Source organism: Perca fluviatilis, chromosome 14 (genome assembly GCF_010015445.1).
Source record: "Perca fluviatilis chromosome 14, GENO_Pfluv_1.0, whole genome shotgun sequence".
NCBI classification, from domain to species: domain Eukaryota; kingdom Metazoa; phylum Chordata; class Actinopteri; order Perciformes; family Percidae; genus Perca; species Perca fluviatilis.
In genome coordinates, this window is record NC_053125.1 from 7,382,705 (window position 1) to 7,408,268 (window position 25,564).

At 42.2% G+C, this 25,564-nt stretch overlaps 1 protein-coding gene across 8 annotated transcripts in view; it reads right to left on the bottom strand.

Annotated features, from left to right (window-relative positions):
- The window catches only part of nrxn2b (neurexin 2b), a 669,808-nt gene extending 657,434 nt beyond the window's left edge, over nucleotides 1-12,374 (bottom strand). For all 8 annotated transcript variants that reach the window (XM_039821634.1, XM_039821632.1, XM_039821630.1 and 5 more), the window contains exon 1: nucleotides 11,183-12,374. In XM_039821634.1, coding sequence (XP_039677568.1) covers nucleotides 11,183-11,894 — 712 coding nt within the window. In that variant the 5' untranslated portion in view covers nucleotides 11,895-12,374. The remainder of the gene's footprint in view (nucleotides 1-11,182) is intronic.
- Nucleotides 12,375-25,564: the final 13,190 nt, after the last annotated feature.

Consider the following 25,564-nt stretch of genomic DNA (forward strand, 5'->3'; position numbering starts at 1 on the left):
AGCCTAATTGCATACAGCTTTGCACGGGACACTGAAAAATCTATGCATATGGAATTTAAAGCCATTGACCTAAGTACATTAGGGTACTGATACTGCATAGCCAACACAGTAAAAACAAGCCATCATAGAATCCCTCATTGATTTGCTTTGTTGTTGCATTAGAAAAGCTGTCTAATGTTGTCCAGCAGTGTGTTGTAATGCATGCCTTGCAATTAGACGCATGTCAATTTTCTCATCCATTATTATTATTTTTTTAAACCTTAAAAGTCACAAAGTGTGAAAATGATCAATACTTGTCTGTAAATGTATATTATAGCTGCATTACATGGTGACGCTGCAGTGACACGTGTGTGGAACCCTTGATACATTAAGCACTTATTTAACGCCAAGCTTTTCAAAGGGTTAACTGCACAGAGACAGTGCTTCTTTTGTTTTGGGCCTTCTGTTTCTCAGCCACAATGGGGATGGATAGCATGTGACATGTGGCACCCATGTGAGAGCCAGACCTTTCGCTCCCTTTTCCACCTGTTGAGTGACAGCAGGGGTAGAGAGCAAGCTTTAATTGCATGTGACGGCTGATCACGCTGCCAGGGACCTTCAAGTCAGTAAAGACTCACCTGAGAAAAAAGGTGAGGAATGTGGTGGGCTGGAAACATCAGATTGACACCCTCCCTGGAAGCCATTCGCTTGATTGCACCCGGCCCACCTACATCCTACACTACCATCCCACTGGATCATACAAGTCAAAACAAATATGTTTTGAGTGTGCTTAACACTCGTCGGCTCCTTTGAGTCAGGCTGCTTAACCTTACACTTTAATCCATTAATGCTTGCTTTCTGCTTCCACAAGGAGAAGCAATCTGCATAAAAGTATTCAGATGGAGCAAAAAAAAGGGAGGAATTAGGGGATTAAGGATTAAGGAAGTCTCTCATCTGGAGCAGTTAGCAGATATATATATATATTTTTTTTAATGCAACGAAGACCAGGTTATGAAAAAGACTGGATCACAATCGTTTTTTTGGAGTGTAGATTAATATATGGACTTCTTCCCTTCTCAAAAAGCAAAAGCACAGAAGAAAGAACCATGGCAAGAGAGAATGAGATAAGCGTGTAACGCAACATCCCTTGATCAGGTATGAGGAAAATTAGGCACCCATGACTAAATAGTGGATTTTGTTGCTTTGCAGTCTGTTTGAGGGAGCTGGGAATCTATCAACAGGAGAATGGAGGCCCAGGAGCATGTGTCCTTTGAAAAAAAAGAGTGGGCGAGCGAACAAATTTGATCAGTTAGAAGGGAAGGAGATAGTGACCCGTGAGCGGACGTGTAGATGTTCACAAAATATGAAAAAAAAAGACAAAAGGGGAAAGTAAGATGCAATTTCAAAGGGTTATTGATAGTTTTCTTCATACTTATCTAATCACTGGCTGAATTTGCCCTTTTAATAGAAAACTAAATTTGGTTCAGTTCTTCCATCACCTGGGTTGGAAGTGTATTTTAGTAGTACTAATACTACTAAAATCCAATGTCCCATGTAACTTCACTAACATTTGGGGACATCTAAAGCACTGTGTATAGCATATGCTAAGATCCATGGGGCATTTACATTAGTATCATTTAGACCATTCCTGCATTCTGCATTTTGTGCCATCAGGGTACATTTGCTGGAAAATCCGCTGGAATGCTTGATTGCCCAAAAGGAATGTTATGTTACGTTATGGTAACAGAATCCGAAAGAAGCACTATTATTTCAGTACAAATGCAGCTAAAGCTCTCAGGATTGCACGCAATGGCAGAGGATGGAATGAGGGAAAGGCTGATAGTTAAATAAATACCAATATTTCATCATCTTCTGTGCTGGTGAGATCACTTGACTTATTTCTAACAGGAAATAACATGACTCAAGGGAAACTATTGACGCAAAACACAAACTATATACAGTAACTGTAAAATAGAGGCTAGATATTGTGCCAGTGATAGTTCGTCTTATCGACAGGAATTATGACATATTCACAGTTGAAAAGTATTTAACGTTTGGCCCTTTTAAAACACATTTGTGTTTTACATATTAACCTCCCCGTTTCACTATGTGAAATGTAATTTCGTAAGATAAAAGTTCAAAGTATTCATATGATATTCATTACATCAATGTAGAGTTGTAGTTCAAAATGTCAAGTTCATGGGTGTGAATGTTTTTCTTGTCTCACAGCTTGAGACAAGCAAAGGTAAAGTTATTTTCAACATCACATTGGAGCACACCTTTCTGAATCTGAATGTAATTTAATATAAATAAAAAAAACATTCAAGCATTAGCTAAAAACGAGTTAGAGCAGCATCATATAAAATGGGTTTTGTGGTGTTAAGAGGTGTGTTGAGCCCTATCATTTATGAATTACAACAGGTGATAAACCCAGATTACTGAGGTCTGTCAGAAAATACCATCTGTTCACGACAGACTGTGTTAAAACATCTCCACGAGCATTAAAAAGGACATGATGTGTTTGAAGCTGAAGCCTTGACTCCCTGAACGCAGCTCTGTTTCTCTGTCTATCACAGCTTCCCACAGCCTTCCCGACATGCAGCGTCCAGCCTGGTTAACTGCAGGGCTCCTCTGGGACCCAGGTTTCTGCTTTATTCCAACACATATAATATAAAGTGATGATGAAAGTGAATGGAGTAGTGAGCAGTAATGATCTAAACAGCTGTTTTTGAACACTTCTCTATATGGTGCTGCCAAGTGGAAAAGGGCTGCTGCATCAACCCTTTTTCCTTATAAATGGCGATGTAGTGTTTATTCCACTGCCAGAGAACAGGCAGCAAATGTGGACGGAAAACATCCAATTTTCTGTAACATTGCCAGATATCCTGTCGCAAGCTAAAAAAAAGAAAAGAAAAAAGGCAACTAAATTCACACCTACGCTATATAACTGATTAGGTTGGGGAAGATTACTTTTCAAATGTAAAACATAGCTGACTGCTGATTCTCTCCCAAAAGCTGTAAACGATATAATGTAGTGTTACTATGAATAGGAATTTTTACAGCTGAAATTGTTAGATTATTAAGTATCATTATGCCTATTCCCCAGCTACTGGTTATAACACAGGCTGTGTAGTGAAAGCAGCACATCAGCAGAGCAGCAGCAGTAGCTTCAGCCCTCCGTCAGTGTCTACACATGATGCGTTCAAGCACAGTACTGTGTATAGGTCACGTAAAATACAAATATACTTCAGGACGAAGGATGTGCGAGTGCGAGTTAACACAAGCTGGTAATGCAGCCTGGATAATTATTAAAAATAGAATGGTATCTGTTCCATCAGAGGCGCATGAGACAGAGGACTGAAAAACAGGGCTGACATGTGAAGACACGCCTTTACACTCCAATGACATAATAAGATTTTACAAAGTAACTTAACACCACTGAAAAGGTTATCTTTGCGGACCTCAGACGGTTTAGCTTCTCACCTTGCTGCAGCGATGTACAGGTGTACTCCAGGACACCGTGACATCACTGTTGGGTGTGGTTACAGGTCCAACAGAGCACTTTTTGGACCACACACTTTCTGAAAAAGGCTTGAAAGTTTTAACCAGAGGCACTCAGAGCAGCAAAACATTTCAGCCTGGTGTCAAGTTACTCTTTGACTAAATAAATCTCAATCACCTTGGAAATTGCCAGCATCTGACCTTTTAAAATCAATATAAAAGTAATTAATTCACTGACCGGTGCATTTGCAAAGTGATATAATGAAATGGCCACAGAGACCATTAAAGTCAATATATGCTGATTTTAGGCTCATTTCCAGTCCAGTTTCTCCCTAAGAGTCTCATTAGGAAAACATTTATCCCACATTTCTTTGGCTAGATGAATTTGTTGTTTTCATGTAATGTCAATTACATTAATTAAAAGGTTCATTAGAAAAATTTTAAAACATGAAAAATAGCTTTAAAGTCAGGTGCAAATCCAGCCTCATGGCAACCTGAAAGACTATTCATAGTTTGAGTAAATTATTATATAAATATCACAGCAGCCATTTTCACAAATTCATTTAACCTCCAATTACCCTGACTTGAGTGCTCATAACTGCATTTCCCTGCACTGCCGTTTGGGGTTCAACAGGGAACAAAGCCAGGGTCGGCATCAATTATAAAAACAATGGCCCACAGAGGCACATCGCAGCTTTAATTACAACCCCTAATGGAAAAAGGCCTGCCCATAACTACTTTAAAATGCAAGCCAATGGGAACAGAACATATGATAATAGCAGGGAAGGTGCACCTACGTATACATTTAGCACATGAGTTTCAGGTACAATAATAACCTAAATGAGCCAACAAAAACCCTGTCCGTACCAGATGGATGAAGGGTGCCAACAGCTGAGTGAGATCACTGGTATTCAAATGAAGGCAACAGGAGATACAGGGCCCTATCTTGCACTCGCAACTGACTTTTTTGCACCCGACGCACAGTGGACTTTTCCCTCCACAGACGCACGTCGGTAAATTAGGGAATGTATTTGTGCTCCAGGGGGGCGGTTCAGTGAAAAGAGGCGGCGTGTTCAGGCGCAAACGTTCCCTGGTGCTATTTTGCTGTTTCAGAAAACACTTCCGCCACAGACCAGGAAAAACCTGGTCTAAAGTCAGTGGCGCTAGTCTAAAGTCAGTGGCGCTAGTCTAAAGTCAGTGGCGCGTTATTCAGATGCTATTTTAGGGGCGCATGCTTGGCCATAGTGTAGCGTGTGCACAACACACATACACTTTGCTTCTCTCATCTACACGGACGCAGCAGTTCCCATTTTTGCAAACCATACATAATTACAAGGAAAAATATTACTGAAAATGTGCTTCAGGTGTTTGGATAGGTCAGGAGGCACTTTACAGTACAGTCCTCAAAAAGTCACAGCATTCGTTGTGGCTTGTTGTGTTTTACACATTTCCATGAATCATGGATGTGTTGATGACATAAATGAGGAAATATTAGAGGACTTAAGGAGACGTGATGTTGAACTACGGTGGGATTGGACACTCTGGCAGGATCTGGTCCGGGATTGGCAATGCGCGATGCGCTCCTGGTGGAGCGGGTGGACGGAGATGGAGTGGGGGGAGGAGGAAGGGGCACAACAGGTGCAGGTGGTGCGTTTGGAGGCCCATGCTGCATGGCTGCAGCAATCCTCTCCACACTTGAGGAGATGCGCCCGAGAGGCCGCAGCAACATCGCCACCCGGACAAGACGGGCATTTATTACTTTGCCGCATCCCGGACAGCTCCCGCTGGCGTACGCCAGGCAAATCCGCCGTCATAATAGCAATTCTCCATGGAACAAGGGAATGTGAGATGACGCTCTGATTGGTTTATTGCACGTTACGCCCAAACCACACATTCAGATCATCTTCAGACCAACCCATTTTAGATTTGCGTCGGGCGCAAGAGTCATTTATCCCGCCGGTATAATAGCAACAGCGCCTGAGATCCGCCCACAAAGCTACTTGCGTTTCATGTTTGATACTTGCGTTTCAGATCGTTAAAATAGGGCCCACAGACTCTACAACAGAGTGGGATGAAAAAACTGTGCTTAGGGGAGATGAGATGGCACAACCTCCTTAAATTACAAAACTTCAACTGTCATAGACAATGTTCAGATTTTACTGATTCCACTTTGGGCTGACATTCACCATTACAAAGGATTTCAAAAGTCTGGAAGACAATATTTTTGTAGTAAATCAGACCTGTGTGGCTCATAGCTTCAATTTCAATCATTTGTCCAAACTGCACTACAGGGTGTCAAAGTGTGGCGGTTGAATGTGCATCTTTTGAGAAGATTTATGTGGTTAAAATCCATGGTTAAAGTTTGTCTCTTTTCCTTTCCATCTTTGCTTGAGTCAAATTTGAAAGCAACTTCTTTGTGTCCAACTCCATTCTGTCTTAGTATGCTCCAATGTGTTCATCAAAGCCTATCACTTCCAAAGCATTGTATTCCTGAGCATACAGCAGCTATCTGTAAGGAGAACCAACCATTTCTCTGATCACTACACGCTCTCAGTGTTGTCCAACTTACTGTTAATAATGATGACGTTCATTGATAACTAGACTTTATTCCCACTTTTTTAATCTTTTTTTAATCTTTTAAACCTTTGTTTTGCAGCATAGCCAACATCAGTTGCTGTCATCCATTTCTGAGAAATAGAGTTACTACACAGATATGAATATGTATGATCAATACACAGTGGTTACACAGCATCTTTTTTAACTATTTTACATATCAACATTCAACCTCTTTCCTCGCTTAAAACCCCTTTATTTGTTTTTGAAGGATAGGTACCTTTCACTCTACTGCAATTTTGTATAATTATCTCTTGTCCGTGAATCACATCTGTTTTTATTTTTATTTTTTTCTGTAAAAGCCCATTAGCTATTGTTTTGGTGATTCACGTCCCAGTGCTGCTTTAACACCAACATGTGAATAAGCTGTTTTGGCATCTTCTCACATGTACAGTTTCTCTGCTAATGAGCTGCTGCTCCAAGTGGCAGCCTTACTGGATGCATGTTCATGCTGGAATTGATGGGTTAATTTCAGACAAATATTGCAACAAAGTATCATTTTACTATTACTGGATCACTCATCATTCAATAGAACTATTATTGCTACATCTATGAAATATCTCAGTTTGGAAATATAATTTGATGTACTTTTTACTTAGGACTCATTTTCCTGCTGTAGTACTTGTTCCCTAGTTCCTAAACCCTGTTAATAATAATAATAATAATAATAATAATAATAATAAATTATATGTCCCTTAAAAGGTCAGTTCAACCAAATCATAAATAATACGTTGGTGGTATCTGGCCATGCAGATTGTTTAGGTAAAATTTGCCCAGGTCTCTGAGATTTCTGCCTCCAGCCCAAAACAATAGAGATAAATAGAATTTTTTAAGTGTAAAATATCATCACCAACACTTCTTGCCAAAAACAGATGTTTCTATTCTGGCTAATCCATACAACTGTTTTTACAGGAACTCCTTTTAACTAAGGAAATAAACCTCGTCTGGGGATTATCCAGAGTTAACAGGGACGATGTTTGCATGCTGAAATTTCAAAATCTAAGTTTTTTAATTCTATAAGCACCACAAATGAAACTCTTTTTGTGAGCGGGCAACAAGGTCGTTAACAAATGTTAGGACAGAAATTTCTTTTGCCCTCTGGGGGACTTCCTGTGACACACTGAGCTTTTCTCTCCTCTTTCATTCCATCTGTGTGCATCCTTGTCCCAGAAATGCTTGTTACTAACCTAACTCTGGGGAGCTAATTCCCCAGAGTCCTTATGTTTTTCTTTTGCCCAGCATGTTTCCTTGGATTAGGGTGGCACCTAAATCATGGTTGCAGCTGTCCCGTTGGTCCGGCTCCGTGCCCTACTATGCCCTGTTACACTCTGCTACGCTCTACAGTGCCCTGCTGCGTCCTGCTACACCCTGCTGTGCCCTGCTACGTCCTGTAACGCCCTGCAGTGCCCTGCTAGGCCATAAACTATTACAACTACTATTTCTGGTCATTGTTCCATTATCTTTATTGTGACTGTTATTGCCACTGTTCATCACACCCCCAACCGGCACCGTCAGACACCGCCTACCAAGAGCCTGGGTCTGTCCGAGATTTCTCCTTAAAATGCTTGCTCGTGGGGAATTACTGGAATTGTTGGGTCTTTGTAAATTATAGAGTGTGGTCTAGACCTACTCTATCTGTAAAGTGTCCTGAGATAACTCTTGTTATGATTTGATACTATAAATAAAATTGAATTGAACTAGACAAATAAAAAAATGTCATTACCTGTGGCCAGGTTGGCTCAGTGGGTAGAGCAGGCACACATATACTGAGAGGTTTATGCCTCAACGCAGAGGTCCAGGGTTCAAATCCGACCTGTGACCATTCCCTGCATGTCTTTCCCCCACTCTCACCTAGCTGTCCTATCGATTAAAGGCGGAAAAGCCCAAAAAATAATCTTCTGGTATCACTCACACCATGTTGAAACATGCCCGAGCCCGACCCAAGCCTACGTTGTACATTTAGGTAATGGTTAGGGTTGGCGCCAGCATCCGGCTGACTTTTTGCTGGCGGGTGAACAAGGAGCTCCGGGAGCGGTGATCTATTTGAGTAGACTGATGTGAAATCAGATTTAAGCACAGAGCGATATTGAGCAGAGCAGCCTGGAGCGGCTTTGGGGCGGGAGGAATGAAAAGCCTGACTAAGCTCACATGGAATCAGCAAGCACGCATTCGTTATTGAAACACAGACAGATCAATGAACACTGTTTACTGACGGTAACAGGTTTGCAAGAACAAAAAAAAACAACAACTGTAAAGTGGTGATAAGCTTGACTCTGCGGTGGGCAGGACATGGTGGCTTCACCGCGGTAATGCCGTAACTGCAGCAGGCCTACCTGGGTCCATAAACCAAAACTATCTGCATGGATTAATACCACTAGTGAATTTTTTTAATTTTCTGTGACATGGGTGAACCTACCCTTTAAAAGGGTAAACTTTTTCACTTGTTTGTGTGTCATTGCTGGATTTTTGCACTACTTATAATGGGTTGGTTGTAGTTTTAGTAGCCTAGGAATTCAAGCTCATTCCACTGATTGTAAATCTCCGAAGAAGAGCGTCAGCTAAATGCCTAAATGATAGCACATCATGAATCATCTGGAACAAGGCACATGAATATATTGCAGGCGCCACATCTCATCGTTAAAAAATGCTCCCATGAAATGATGCGTTCTTCCTCTCTGAAGGGTGCAGGCCTTTAAAAATAAGCTTTCTTTTGACATAGCCCCTTCACCACAGAGCTAACACAGCGATACATGGATGTGTTAGTACATCTAAAGTGTCTTAAAACCAACTAAAAGAGAGAGAGACCTTTACATTCCCACCCACGTGTTGGATAAAATGAATAAATAAACTGCTGCACTGGCAGTCAGCCATAATAACCCAATTAACGGCCCTCAAACCAAAGAACATCTCTGAAAATACATTTACACTGAGCAAATTACACTGTGCCGTCTTTCGTTCTTGCCCTCTTCTCCATTTCTCACTGTTGATCGGCCATTGCTCTCTACCCCAATTTCCTCTTGTTCCGTTTCTCTGCTCCTAACCTCTAGCTCCATTCTCTCCCTCTGTTACTCTCCCTGTATCTCTCTCCTTCTACCTTACTTCCTCTCTCTCTCTCTCTGTCCCTCTCTTTCTCAAAAGGACAAATGTTTCCTGCAGTCACTGTAGCACTGCATTGGTATTCTGCTCTCAATTTAGCCTAGAGCCAGGCAGCAGTATCTGCTTCCAGCAACCACACAGCAATCTGACACAGCGCACGCAGAGAGGGGGAGAAAAGGAACTGAGAAAAATGAGAGAGAGACAGCAAGAAAAAGAGAGAGTGAGACAGACAGACCTGCAGTAACATTATTTGCTGTACTATAGGATCTCTAAAGAGCAATAACTCATTCACAAGAAATGAAGGATTCTGCTTTTGTTTGACTTCTTCTAAGAGCAAAAGACGAAACAATACAGCTTCTTGAGCTGGTAAAGACTGTTCTAGACTTTCTCCAGCAAAACATGGCTGCATGCTGATTTTATTATTATTGCTTTAGATCTATCAAAAGCAGTACTCAAAACAAAAAGAAATCAAACAAATGTAACAAAATATTGTGTTTGGTTTGATTTCTTTGTCAGTGCTGTCAAAGCTTATCTCTGGGTGCCACAAACATGCAAGACTTCAAACAATTGGCACATAACCACTGGCAAAATACTTATCTACCTTTTGAAGATCCAGTAAGTCATTTCATTACACAGGACAAGGTAGGAGCTACTATTTTTATGGATTATGCAAATATTAATATTACATATAAACAGTAATAACTGGAGATGTAGGATGAAGGGCTTTTCAAGACAGAGAAGACAAGACAGAGAAAGCCATTTCTGTAGGCTGCATAGGGAATGAGAGACTTCACAAGCAAGGTGTGGAGATGCAGACAGTTTGAAAGAAAGAGAGGAGGGAGATAAGTGCAGGGGGAGGAGAGGCGGGAGTAGGAAGTGCTGACAGCGGGTAAAGGTGAGAGAGAGATAAGTGGAGTAAGGGAGTGAAGTCGGGAGAGACAGAGCGGGGGAGGGAGGTGAGGAGAGATGGAAAGCCCAGATAGCCTTGAGAAGAGAAGGTAGGAGGCGGGTGAAGGAAATGCTGCGGGACGAAGAGAAACAGAGATGGATGGACGTAAAGCAGAGGGAAAAACTACAGATATGGAAATGGGATGTGTCAGTGAAGGAGGGAGCCAGAGGTGTAAAACAGAACAGAGTTTGACATGAGCTGACAGCACAGGAGCACATCCCAAGAGGAAATGAAGGCAAGAGCAGGGTGTACACCTCAGACAATAAGCTTGGAGAGAAAGAAGGAAGACAAGAGAAAGTCGGAATGAAAAATAAGGAAAGGAGGAAATACAGAGAGAAAAACGGCAGTAAAGATAGCAGGTTGAAAAGCAGGCCTACAATGTGTGATTTAGCATTTGAAATATTCCATTTAGATATTCAGCACCTTTGATGTTTAAGGATTGTTTTAGAAAAAAAAAATCCCAGCCACATTTAAAGTAGCACCTGTGCCATGTCTAAATCTTTTCATGAGTCCCATTATCCCCAAGAACGGTTTTTTTCTTCAACAACTCAATCTTTCTGGCAATGAAACTTCTTAAAAACTATTTTGACAATAGAAGACTGAAAACAGCAATATGCCTGCCTTTTCACAAAGCACCTCACCCTCCTTTCTGGGTGCTCACTGAGTCTAGGCTTCAACTATTAAATCCTACTAGAACACAGAGATCCTACTAAGAAACAAGCCACTTGGGATCTCACTGCAAGAGACTTAGAAAAGGTCAAGAAGAGACTATTTAAGTATAATTTATACACATCAGAATTGTACAACTTACATTCCTATGCTGAACATCTCATACCACTGAACCCTTAGAGGACTGAATGGCTACAAAGTGACCACAAAACCCCAAAGAAAAGGGCTACATCTCCATAACCTCATGGCATACTCCAGACTTTGAGTAACAGAGCCTATCTTTACCTACAACAGATTTATATTAGCCAAGAGTACTGCCCAGGGAACAATGCAATAAAACCAGGGTAGAGCAGGTACAGTATGATGGCTCCTTACCTTCTTTGCAGTACTTCCCCTTGAAGCGGGTGAGGGTGCAGTCACAGTGAACTTCTCCATACTGAATAGAGCAAAACCCTCCATTGAAGCACGGGTTCTGTTTGGTGCAGAGGTACTCCAGGTCGCTCTGAATGCCCTGGCTATTTAACAAAGTAGGAGGCATCTCCCCGACCTTCAGATTGGAAATCAAGCCCTGGAAGGGTGGCTCGTACTTCACGGTGCTCGACGTCAGCGCAGAGAGGCGCACATCAGGTGGGATGCCGCCCACAAACAGGTCACTGACCACTGCCATCTCCTTCCTCTTGGACTTGACTTCAGCCACTTTTGTCTCACCGTCGACCATCAGGAGGGTCTCACGGAAATTGCGGGTGAGCAAGACCATGTGCCAGCGGTCGTCATTCACCCGTGTCTCCATGTGCACTGTGGCCGGCTCGGCACAGTGGATGGCAAAGCGCAGCTGGAGGCGCCCACCAGCGATGAGGAGCTCCAAGAAGTCACAGTTGCCGCCGTCGTCCAGATAGAGTACCAAGGCTTTGCTGATGTTGGTCTTGAGACTGAAGCTCAGCTCGCCCACTGATCCAGCTTCCCAGCGTCCGTAGCGCGCCCACTGGCCAGGCGCCCCACCAAATTCCAGCATCTTCACCGTAGTGAGCAGGCTGAAGAAGGCCACAGGCCACAGGGGCCAACAGAAGAATCTTAACCCCCTTGTCATGCTCAAAGTTCCCAAGTTTCCCCTTCTCTACTTGATGCCTTTATGGTCTAACGCACCCCAGAGGTAACGCCTAACGTCGCTCTGGCGAACAGATTTCAAATGTAAACAATGAGCATTATATATCACTGAACTGGGATATCAAGATCAACTGGGTAAAGTAATCCTCACAGGGGTCCTACTACAATTTTCTTGACTTGACAGTTTTTTCCTCTTCTCTCCAAATTTCTAATTTTTGTCCTTATCCTGACTCTCTCCTTTGTCTCTCCATCAGTTGGTGCCTCTGGGAACTGGAGAAAAGGAATGAGGAATAGTGGGAGAGTAAAAGAGGGGGTGGGGGGGGGGGGAATATGATTTTTCAACACAGCCCTTTCTTCAAAAGCCTCTTGGTCTATCCTGGACCGAAAATAGAAATTTTCTCTTGAATCCAGATCTCAGTGCAATTTCCAGGAAATTTGAGCTGTCGACAAAAGCTTGGGGGCGGGGGGGGGGGAAGAGTTATCCAATTTTGATCTTTCTTTAAGGGGAGTGCAAGCAGACGAAAAGGAGCAAAGGAGTGAGGGAGCCGTAGAGTAGACGGGTATCAGAGTCTACTGGGGTCTGCTAGAGCATTCTATGCGTTCATGGTTTCAGCGTAAATCCATTCTTCTCCTGGAACTTAAGGACTCCAAAGCTTCACGCAAGTATGGGTCCCATCGTTAGGGGGGCAGGTGGGGATCTGGAAGAAACACACACAAAAAAACAAACTATATATCACATACAGACATGTTCCAGTGCATTTCATTCCAACTATACAAACTTGCGAATGTCATATCTAAATATGACCCATTCCAAGTTAAGTTAATCAGCGCTTGTTCATTTTTACGTTACTGTATTTAATCTTTTATCTTTCATCTTCTTTGGCCTGTAGTTTGCTTCCGCCTGCTGTTTTAGACACCATGTACAAATATCCCTTCCCTCTTTTCAGTTGAAGGCTGACACTTAAAAAAAAAAAAAAAAAAACGTTTGTCGAGAGCCAAGCGATAAATGAGCTTTCTGAGTTTTGCATAGCTCCGAGGGGCCTGAGCGATATATATGTCATCTGCTCCCTCAGTCAGTCACTCTCAATAGCTATGTCAAGCAATGTACCGAACCTTACCATAATGATTGTATATGCAGTGAAGATAGCTGTAATCCATATGTATATTTTGGGCAATCAGCAATAGTATACTTAATAAATCCCACCCGACCACTGTGCCACACACACACACACACACACACACACACACACACACACACACACACACACACACACACACACACACACACACACAGAACATGCATATGCAAACCCACACATCATTAAATCAAATGTGATTCAGAGTTGAGTGCTGCAGAGTCAATAGCTGTCTGAACAGCCAGTCTTGACCCTGGGGCTCTGCCTTATCCCTAGCCATTATTTCTTGAGTGAGATCTAATTTCTATCACAAACCATCTACAATTAAAGCTAGGCTTACCCCTGCCCATGCTCCCTTGTGCTATCCTGCCTGGCTTCAAAGTGACAACAGCTATGACGCTGGCATATAAGCAGGGGAGGGAGGGAAAGTGGGAGAAATACAGACACACAGAGAAAGAAAGGCTGCATAATCATGATCTCAGACGGGCGAGGCTCAACATCGATGGAGAAAGATAAGGGAGGACAGAGGGGACAGACGGAGCTGTGAGAAAGAGGGAGGAAGACTAATATTTTTAGGGCTATTTTTCTCCGGCTGATGTTCACATTGGCAAGCAAGAGAAAGCAATGCTGCCTTCAGATGGAACTCGTCAGGTTGTATTGTTAACATAGGAAGCACAGAGCACATCATGCTCATCATTCACGTGTTTAAGGTTGGAAGAAAATTTGCTTAGGCAACCGAACAGCAAATGTGAACGATGCATTATTCAAAATGACTAACATCCGCAGGCTCGGACGTTACATCTGTCTGTAAAATATGTCACCATTTTGTACTATGTCCTATTGTACTAATGCAAATATGTAAAATAAAAAAGGTCAGCATATGCCAAAGCTGTTGAACTCCTCACATATACGTACACACTAGGGGTGGGAATCTCAGAGTACCTAACAATACGATACACGACCCACGATACTGATAATGTCACGATACAGCAATTCTGTGATAATCAATATATTGCTAGACAATCCTAAAATGATACATCACGATATCGGTGTAACTATGAATACAAATGCCATAAATAAGGTTAAGTGCAGGTTTTCTCTCTTTATTCACTGCAAGCCCAAACTATTAGAAAACATCACAATTCTGAAGCACAAGTTTTTCAGCCTGTAAATTAAAATCACACAACTATAGAGCAACTATAGGTCCAGACTTTAGACTTAAACGTGGCTGGGGACTCGGTTATTTTCCTCAAACAGCTGTCCACCATCCCTTTAAAAACCTCTTCGGCTAGTTAACTTATGTTCAAGTTTCCCTCATTTATGTGCTGAGCGCCACCTTGAAGAGCCAGGAAGTAGCGCTAACGCTATGAGAAGAGAAATCTATTTAGGGTGCCTTACTTTAGTAATAAAATATCTATATTTGGCGCCAGCATATAGATTATCAAATCCCACAAAGAAGCACAATCATATATTGCCATATCGATATTTTGTCCCACCCATAGTACACACCTATGATGACCACATGAGCCCCTTTCACACAGAGATTCCACAATAGCGGCATAATGAAGGTTCGCTGTTATGCCAGCTTTGCTTTTTATTTCATAGAACCAAGCAAAGGCGGCATAATGACGTCCCAGTGTGTGATTTTGCATAGCAAGCAGAAATTCTGGAATCAAAAGGGGTGTGACGTGTAATACAACAATGTCGGTATCTAGAGTGTGTGAGCCGATCCGCTAGCCTGACCAGCCAGACCCACATCAAGATGTTGGGTCTGGGAACTCACCATTGACAGGGCTCAATCCGAGGGGTGGGATAAACGGTTGTCTTTCATCTTCCCTCTGCACGCAATAGGATAGCGCTACAACCAACCAGAGCAACGCTAGTTGATAGATTCAACTTTTGCCGTATCCGGTCGGCAAAACTTCGAACACATCTTCCTTTTTTAAGAATGACTTCAGTGCTGTTCTTTGTTCTTTTCTCAAAGAAAAGCTGAACTCCAAGTCTTCCAGAAGACCGCCGTTCCCAGCTGCAGCAGCAGCAGCCATAAGCCCGCCCACCGACTCTATACACGATGTGATTGGCCTGACTAGAGTTTGGTTTTTCCAGCTCGCAAATCAACGGAGAGTGCCTAGACCCCCCTGGCTGCAAATTAAATTTGCTGCCGCTAGGGTGCATCTAGATTTCTAGGCTACCAATCCGCACCATTAATCATTAAAGCGAACCCTACAGACAGACAACTTTATGCATTATAATGCATTTAAACAGCAGCAGCGCACATGCGCATGTGTTTAATAGAGAGAGAGAGAGAGACAGAGAGCGAGAGCAATAGAGCGAGAGAGCGAGAAAGTGGACTATGGCATGAAATGTTTCTGTAAGTTATCAATAACTTCGGCCACTCGGAACGCTGCTTTGTTATTGTTCAGCTGCTTGTAGGTCGATTCGCGCATTGTACTGGGTGTAGTCCTGCCATACTGGCTGTCCCTTTTCACACAGACATCGGTCGGTTCGGCTCTGTTACGGCTCTGTGACTACCTGCAGGCTTAAAGACAACAACTCTGTCCTCCCAATCCGTCTTCGTAACTTTCACAAGGGCGGCGAAGCAAAATAAAGGGCAATAGTCTACTAGTCTACTCGATCCTAATATGGCACATTACTCAGCCATCTTGACCACTCCAACAAAATCTAATATTTTTAACATATACTTTTTTTAGCAATGTCTTAGCAATGCAAGGCTTGTGATGATAAACAGCTCAATTTGTAAGCCTACAGTGTCAAAAACCAACAACACATGACTTACTGGGATGCACAATATATAGGCAATCACATCTGTATCAGCCGATGTTAGACATTTTTTTATACATCGGCGTCAGTCCGATGAACAAAACTGGCCCCATGTAAACAACCGATGATTATTTAGTGTTAACCGATGGTGTGTGTGGTTTTTTTTTTGGCCACGCAGTGACCCAGCAAAGGATTTACATGCTGAAGTGAAGACTTATGTCATGTCGCTGTCTGGACGTAGTCCACAGTGGAAAAAAAGACATGTGAGTGCACTATGCATACTTGCGAGGTCAAAGTAATGCAAGAAGGACGCCGTGGCAAATTCAATTCAATTTTATTTATAGTATCAAATCATAAGAAGAGTTATCTCGAGACACTTTACAGATAGAGTAGATCTAGACCACACTCTATAATTTACAAAGCCCCAACAATTCTAATAAATCCATCTACACCGCCAACTTGATTGCTCATATGGAGAACTGCCTTCTAGAAGTTCACAAACAATATCAGGAGGAGGTCAAACACAAACAGGGGCAGGTTAGCCAGTGTGTGGTGGTGAGAGAGGGGGAGATGGGAGTGTCTGTGAGTAGGAAGTTAGCAGTAACGAATGTGGTAAATCTATGATTTATTGGCTTTTCCAGATGTTTTGCAAAGAAAGACATTATTTCTCATTGAAACATATTTTATACAGACATCTGTAAATATCGGTTATCGGCCACGACAGCAATGTTAATATCAGTTATCGGTATGAGCCAAAGTTTTCTTATCGGTGCATCCTTACCTACTGTATGTCAGACTGTTGTTAAATGTTAGACAGTGTCAGACAAAATGTCTTCTAATAGGTCTTTAGGAGTGATCAAAACCAGGGATGGTTTATTTTAGTCTCTGAGCTACAGAACCCGGTGTGCGTATTTGCACACATTCGGTCATTTTGCACACACGCTAGCATATCCACATAGGTATGCTCCTGCAAATTGGAACGTGTGATTCACAGGATTCATTAGCAGTTGCGAGAAAAAACGTCCTATTCAGAGACAATAGGCATGCTTGGAGACACATCTAGAGAGGTACAATTTACTGTAAATTTACATAGGCAGTAATAAATGAAGCCCTTATTACACTGACGCAAAAGCACTTCCCACTAATAAGCAGACATAGGTCTATACTAACTCATGAGCAAACAGCCGGCTGTTTTATACACATGCAAACCCCTCCACCCCTCACACACACAGACCATGACATTGTCTTAATTGCCATTATGAACATCAACAAAAACATGATAAAACCCCTGAACACTTTGGGACCATAAGAATTACATTTTTTGAACAATTTGAGAGCTTACGCCTGTTTAATCAACCGTTCTTTTAACCACATCTGTGTCCCTTATGGGTAAATAGATTGGAATATTCCCTGACCAAATTGAATATTCATTAAGTTATTTCTGTGTGTTTGGGGACTCTCTACCGCTACAGAAAGAAGCAGTGTTTCCTGCTCTTTTCACAGCGCCGTGTTTATGAAGGTTTACTATGTTGACTTTCAGTGCATCCTTAATGCATTGTGTTGCTAGTTATTAAGGGGGTATTGGCCGGCTCGCCTGATGGTACTATTTAATCCCAAGGACACTGAGGAAACATAACAAGCCTCAAGAGATAACTACAACTCCGGGGAATGTGCTTTGTGTGTGTGTGTGTGTGTGTGTGTGTGTGATTGATTCTAGTTGTGTGTGCAGCTGTCTGCATTCAGCAAAGCAACTGTCCTTGTGCGACAGCGTGTGTTCATCTGGACTGTGTATACTCAGAGTGAATTTGTGCGTGTCTATATTTAGGCCTGCATTTGGGATTATGATTTTTGTCACAGTTGTAGTCCTGCCTCAATTCCTTCCTTGAGAAAATAAGAAAGGAAAAAGGACAGCTCTCTCGCTCACAGTGCTTGGCTGAGCTGCGGCAGAGCTGTGCGACTTGACTGAAAGAGCAATCTGTACCCAGCCTCGTACACCCTGACCCGACTTCTTGTCCAAGTGAAGCTCTGCAACCCTCAGGATAACTGCATGGGCATGTGAGCCACCACCGACCCATTTCCTCTCACATCATCCCATGGGGAATGTCGGCACAGTCTCAACAGACACAGTTTAAATTCTTCAGGAGTCTTTGGTTACATCCACACCACAGTGGAAACATTTATCATTTTTAATCCATTACTTGTGACAAAGATTGGATGTTTTCGATTCCATGGCAACAACAACAAAAAAACTGTGTGGAGGGGGATTAATAAGTGCGTTTTGGTGTTTAATCCATCTCTTGCAGAGCTCCGCCTTGGCGCAAGGTCTTCAGATTCCCCACAGACCAGACTACACCTGTTGTGTGCAGCTGTGCCAGGCTTTCATCTTCCACAAACACTCAGCCCGCATACATTCAGATGAAGTCTGGTTTGAATACTTCACTGCCCACCAGTGCTACACAGAGTTCAAGGTTGCACTTTTTATTTCCCTCCTCAGGTACAACACCTTATTTAGAATTGTAAATAAGACACTGAAACAGTTTGCAAGCGCAATAAATACGGCTGAAGTGTATTAAATATTTATACAGTACAATAGTCTCGACAAAGGATAATAGAGGTGTAGCTTAATATTTACACATGCAAATAGTTTTCCTTTGCACATACCCCTCCGCATATGCACAGTTTCCACATAAAAATAAACAAGCAGACACACACGAACAATATCCAAGTCAGGCAGGAGCCATTAATTCGGGCCTGTGAGAAGCTCAGCAGTGTACCATCCGTCAGCATGAAGCTGCTGCTGCTGTGCTCTAATTAACCAGAGAGGCACGCTGAGCCACTTTTAATATTCCTGGTCAAGATGGAGAGCAAGGATTTAAAACAAGAAGTGGTGGGAGATGGAGCAGAAGAGAGAAACGTGGGAAGAGAAGGCTTGTGCTAAGACATTTATATCAAAATTATTTAATTTTTGAAATTCCTTTTTATTAAAATTAATGTAACATACATGCTAATTTCTGTTAATTAGGTCATGTGCAAAAGAGAGTTTTACATATTTCTTCATACTTCAATCAGGAATGTTGTTTACAGTTGGGTCTCATGCTTATGTGCTGTTGTAGTGCATCTTTTCTACCAGAAAGTCTAAATGTCCGACATCACTGGAATGCAGCTCCAGGATGAGGAGACCGACTTATGACTCAGGAATAGAGGAAAGGAGGAATTACAATGACTTTGAAATGTACGTGTTCTTTTTTTTACAAAAGAAGAAATTACCTTAAAGCTGAGTGAAAATACAATGAACTAATCAGTATTGCAAAAGCAATTCTCCACGACACAGTCCGCCAGTCGTGTGCTAACACAGAGGTGAGCGGGCCTTTATTCTACATCAGACTACAGCCTTTGATCAGCCTCGTCAACTGTAAGCCGCTAGTGACTAGCTCTGGCTGTTAGCGCTAACTGCATTTAGCCCTGATGAGGAGATGCTAATGAAACAGATCAAGGGCTTTAGCCTTGCTGCGCGAATTCTAATGACTTTTAGCGGGACTCCTTGTTGCTCCTTTTGCCGTGACACTTTGACAGGGGAAATCATGGGGAGTAAATGAGTTTGCTCTGCGAGCTGAAATGTTGTGAGGGTGAAAAGAGAAGGCAGTCATGGATTTAGTGAAAGCACCTAATCACACACTGTATAAACTGTGGCTTGCATTAGACTTCTTGGTTCTGCAGTAACAGGTCACCCAAATGACTTCTTTATGAAGTCAATCAATAACCACTGGATGGAAATAATGAAGGCTTTTTAAAGGAGACTGAGCGGGAGAGGTTGTTTTCAACACTGACAGAAAGCCTCACACATACAAGACACATAAATGGACACATGAAGGCACACAGAGCCACGCACGCTGCATCATCTAGGCCAGTGATACCAGGGGCGAGTAGAAGCAGACCTCTCAGGCGTTAGCAAGTCACGTCACTCAAAGACATTACTACATCCATGTTCATGCCAACAAAATGGCCGACAATAGGGAGAGAGGGAGAGGGGAGGGAGAGAGACCGAGCACGAGGGACATAAATGAAGAAAAAAAAACAGAAACAGGACATCAGTGACACTTAGCCTGCTATGCTACTTGAGACGCAGTCACGCATCAACACATGCACTCCCACGCACATCACCCTCTACACAACGGCGCCATTAGATCGGCGTGCCATCAGCCAGCCTATTCATACTGCTGTGTAATGTACAAATCATGACAGAGGAACTGAAACGCTGGCAGTGAGTTTTTTGCACGCATACTGTAACATTGGTGTATGGCTGCCCGCTCATCCAAGCTCTAAATACCTCTTTCGCTTGTCCTTCCATCCTCCTTTTTCCTCCCCGTTTTATACTACCCTCCTCATAATGCCTCTCATTTCCCATCTTGCCTCCCGCTCCTCACACTCCCCCTCTCTTTAACTCCCTCTTTCAGGTTACCCAGCCATCCATCACCATCCCACTTTGGTTCCACCTACTTCCAACCTTTCAAAAACGCAAGAGCTCGCGGACTACAGGTGCAGCCAGCGTTGAAAGTGTAAACCCAAATTTAAGTGCATACTAAAGTAGAATGAATTGGTGTTGTGTTTGCGCCCCAGGTTAAACTGTCACGCTATCAGTGTTGCGTAGGGGGTGATAGGGTTCCCAAATAAATATCAGTGTGTGCCACTCGAGTGTAGAGGGTGAAAATGGCTGTACTTTCAATTCGAGAGGTAAATGGTTGGGTCTGTGTATTTGTGTTTGGTACATGTGTACATATAGGAGCACCAATCAGTGCCAAAGGTGGTGCATATGCTAGTGCAATCAAAGGCCGCTCTGGGCATCTACAGTATGTTTACAGTATGCAAGTTCAGATACCTGTAAGTGCTGTTTTCCTCCTCTTTCATTACTACATTCACGCGTGAAATGTAAAATGTTTGCTGGGGGCATGTGGGAATGTGTGTGTGTGTGTGTGTGTGTGTGTGTGTGTGTGTGTGTGTGTGTGTGTGTGCAGCAGCATGCGTGTGGCTGCCTTGGTGCCTGAAGATGTTTTGGTAGGAAGCACAAGGCTCACTGGCCAGGCCTCGAGACTCTCCCGTTCCAATTAACCAGCCCAGCAGCCTGCAGCTCTGCTGGCCTTATCTGGGAGAAAAGAGGGGGAAAGAGACAGAGAGAGAGAGGGAGGAGGAAGTAATAGAGTGAGACAGGATGTAGGAAAGACAGGGTTGGAAGGCAGTAGAAAGTAAGGCTTGAGAGAGCGAGAAGAGGAGGGACAGAATAAAAGGAGAACTCGCTCAAGTCATCTTGCCAGGCAGTGCTTCTGCAGATGCCTGCTTGCTTACTATTTTCCAACTCCCACACACACACACACACACACACACACACAAACACACACACACACACACACCTCCCCTCCTTCATTCATCCTCTCTCCATCAGACGAGGGAGAAGCATCTTGGTAAGAAACAAAGACCTGGCAGAGTCTCAGTGTAGCTAGCGAGGAACTGATAGTGTGTGGTTGACAAAGGTATTGTGTCTATTTCAAGAAGAAAACATTGCGCTGTCAATAGCCTCTGGTCTGTTTCTATAGCCATTGTCAACTAGAGGGTGGAAAAAGGACACTTATTCAGCAGCAGTCACTTGTTGTACGCTGGGTCTCATAATGGCCAGAAAACTCTGAAATGTCAAATCTTAGTTAATCTAAGGATGAATATTTTTTACACGGGGGGGAAAAAGTGAGAATTGATTCATCAATGAGAAAATACTTGATTTTAAAATGTAAATTTAAAATTTCTAATGATTTGATGAAAGCTTTGTTTTGAAAAGTATTTGTGCTGAATGATTGTATGATGTATTCGGGATCACCTAAAAAACAAGATAACATTTGTTGACAAGCCAGAGGAGTTACAAAGACGCAGACAAGCATCTGTGTCCAGTCTAACATTACAAAATGTTGGGATATTAATAATAATTATCAAATTGAATGCCTCATGGGCATGATGTGAATATACCATTCTCATCCACAAAACAACAAGTGCATTTTGTTCCCTGCCCTAATAGGAACCTGAGTCTGTGTCACATGAGTCAACAGGTAAATGTATCCACTGTATTACTCCATTCTTGATTTCCACATTAGTCAGACTTCTGCACGTTACGGCTGTGTCTCCCTACTGGGCTCCTGTCGCAGTGTGCCTACAGACCTTAGGTTTTGGGCACGTAATGGGCATCTCAATGAGTCAGTATCAGTTTCCACCAGTATGGCAGTTGCCTGTGCATACAGGCACCTAAAATTGTGTTTGCATTTCACAGCAACCATTACGCTACAACTTGAGATTGCCACTTCGAAATCCCAACAACAACAAAAAAGGGCCACTAGCAGCTGTATATGGAGTCAGGCGTACCTACGCTCCTGCATATTAACTGGGGCAATGGCAGGTGCAATTAGCCGCCATTTCTTGTTCCTGAGTGGCCAATGACAAGAAGCATTTCTGCAGCAGCCAACAAACCTACAGTATAAGAGGGCAGTGGGTACAGAGAGCGCCTTGAAGGAACACAGCCATTGCTACTATTGTTCTTATGAGCCCACCAGCAATTAAAATGGAAGTTAGTGAGAAGGAAAAATTTCAGGGAAATATGTAGGTACACCTCGGTAATTATAGCTCCAGTTTTTGGAAACATTTTATTTTAAATATTTGATAAAAGTGGTTTCAATGTAGGTCTTCAAATTCAACAACACTACTAATTTAAATACCTGGAGGACAAACATACTTTATGGCTACACATATTTAAAGTGTGGTTTATCGTATACCTTCACATGTTGCTACTTGTTCATGTCTTTAAAACTGAGGTACAAAACCTACCACTCCATCAAATAATACCCCCCCCCCCTTAAGCTTAGAGCAAGTGCTGGATTCATGATTATAATACTCAATTTCATCTATTATGGGCATTACTCTGCTGTGCGTGTGCGTGCGTGCGTGCGTGCGTGCGTGCGTGCGTTGATGTATGTGAGACTGGGGTGGGGATTGCTTCGCCTTCTCGTCCCCAGTGAATTATGGAAGAATGAGAGAGGAAAAATGAGAGGGACAGCAGATAGAAAGAAAAGGAAGTGAGATAGAGAAGGAGAGGGAGGAACACCTAGCAATTCAGAATTAGCTGTGGTAAATGACAGTCGATTACCATCTTAAATATACTGTCAAAAAGTAATTGGCTTCGCTCATGCCACAAGCCTGATATTTAGACCTTATTAAGGAGGTTGCCATATATTTTAAGAAGCCAACCTCCCATCCCCGAGCTTCCATTTACCCATTAGCTACCTGTGTACCTGTCTAACAGAGGGCTGTTTTTTGAGTGAAAGGCGCTGGTGAACAGAGCTGGAGAAAGAAGGCTGAAAGCTGTGGAAAAGGCCAATAACATAAACACTTTTTAAAACACAGGGACTAAGTAGGCCTGTGATTATGTTTTTGACACTTATCACTATAATGGAAGTTTGGTTTAAAGGATCTGAAAACCCCTTTCATACAGAGAATGCCGGGACATTTTTACCCGGCAGTGTTAGAATACCAACTATTTTAATTCAGGCAAGGAGGTGTCAAGAAAGGAATAATGAAGTTGGAAAGTTTAATCAATTGTATTAGTTAGGATTGTATCGGCCATCTGCGGCTATAATAAAAATACCATTAGCGACAAATCTTATTCAAAGGAAACCTGCAATTATTACCAACCTCTTTAATGTTTATTGGCTTTTAGACCTCACAGCTTATAAACTCAGCAGGTGGAAGACTCAAACTCTATAACTTTGAGAGGATATCACAGCAACTGCAGATTTGTAAATGGTATTGACATTTCAATATCACAGCTAAGGCTGACATAGGGTCGTATTGTGGCAAAGACTTCAGAGGAATCAAAAGAAAAACAAGCACACTGGAGACCTGGGGACCGACAGAAGCAATAAACCGGGGCCCGGATATTCTACTCAACGTTCCAGTTTAGCGATTTCCATTGACGTTATGGCTGCGATATGATTTTTAAGAGGCCAGGCCTACCAATATCTGCAGCAGGTGAGCAATGGGTTTGATTTCCCAGACCTTGTAGACTCGCTGAGCTCATTATTGGCCTCTCAATTCACTCAGTGCACTTCCTATGGTGGCATATTGATCTGGGCAATATGGTCGAAAGCTGTGTCTTACTAAAGACCTCTCACCCAGCTCCTCTCACATGTAGTCCGCAGTATCAAGTCCATCGCTCTTTCGTCTAAGGAACTAAGAATAACTGATGAAAAATGGATCTGACGCTGCTCTGAAAACATTGATTCAGGTCCCCTTTAGTTCAGCTCTAAATCTGAGGGAGCTGGAACATGCACAGGCATGCGGTGCCGCTTTGAGACTAAGAACAAAGAAGTGGCAAGAAATTGGTTTGAAAAGATATGCAGTGACACACAGCTTTGTGCGTGTCACACACATATATAAACTCAGACACACACATGGGGAGTTGTGAAAAGGGGGACAGAATATGCATGTTTTTGCAAGCCCCTGGGCAGAAGTCGGTTAGGCAGAAGAGAGGAAAGGAGGGGGGGGAAGAGATCAGATTATGTAAGTACTGCTAATGCTCACACTCTCTTTCTAAAAAAGTGCAGGAGAAGTCCTTTGAGCATCCAACCGGAACTCGCAAGACAAACTGAATCCTCCTCCCAACAGCCTCAGTGGGGATATTATAGACAGGATCAATTCTGACCCCTGGAATAAAATAATATTACACCGGCTGCCTCTGAGGCCAATTGAAACCACTCAGTGCCTCAGGATTTACTACCGAATCCAAGTGGAAAAGCTAAAAGACAGTGGTTGAGCTGATCAATACAAAATGCACTGACTATGACCTTGTAAAATCTGAGTGTGTAGGAGAAGGTGTGGACGTTCTGAGCTGTGTTTGTTTAGTGATGATGATGATGATGATGATGATGATGATGATGATGATGATGTCTTGAGATTAAGTCTATATGGTCACTTATTGATCTGTTATCATTAAAAAAAACTAAATGTATGGTGTTTGGTGGTATCAGGGCCAATTGTGATATAAAAATGAACTTAAATGGCGTAGAAATTGAAAGAGTATATGAAACATTTTTTGGGAGTGATTATAGATTATAAACTATGTTGGAAGCCACATATGGATTATATTAAAAGGAAATTATCTAAATCTATTGCTATTCTTTATAAAAGGTAAGGAATTTGTTGAGTAAGAGATGTCTGGATATATTGTAATACGTCATAATGTGCAGAAATATGGGAAAATGCATATAAAACAAATATAGATCCTATAATTAAACGTCAGAAGAGAGCGATTAGAATAATACATAAAGCTGTTTATTATGTAACCTTCAAATTTACGGATCTTGTATATTTAAAAACCTTGGAAATAAGTTGTTGTGAACAATGGCCTTCCTGTCTGTATTTTTTTTTTATTAAGAGAAGGTAATTATAATTTAAGACCGTTTTCTATCTTTGAAACTGTGAGGACTAATGTAAACTATAGATGTGTTTCAGTTTTGAGGGTTAAATTATGGCATCAACTTAATGATGAGTTGAAAATGTGTACGTCTCTATTGAGATTCAAAAAAGCTTTAAAATCTAAATTAATTAATGGTTATGAAGTAATCTGAATAAAATGTAAACTGTAAAATGTATTTCTAGGAGTATTTGGTTTCATTTAGTTTTGTTGACTTTCTGGGTGATTCTATAG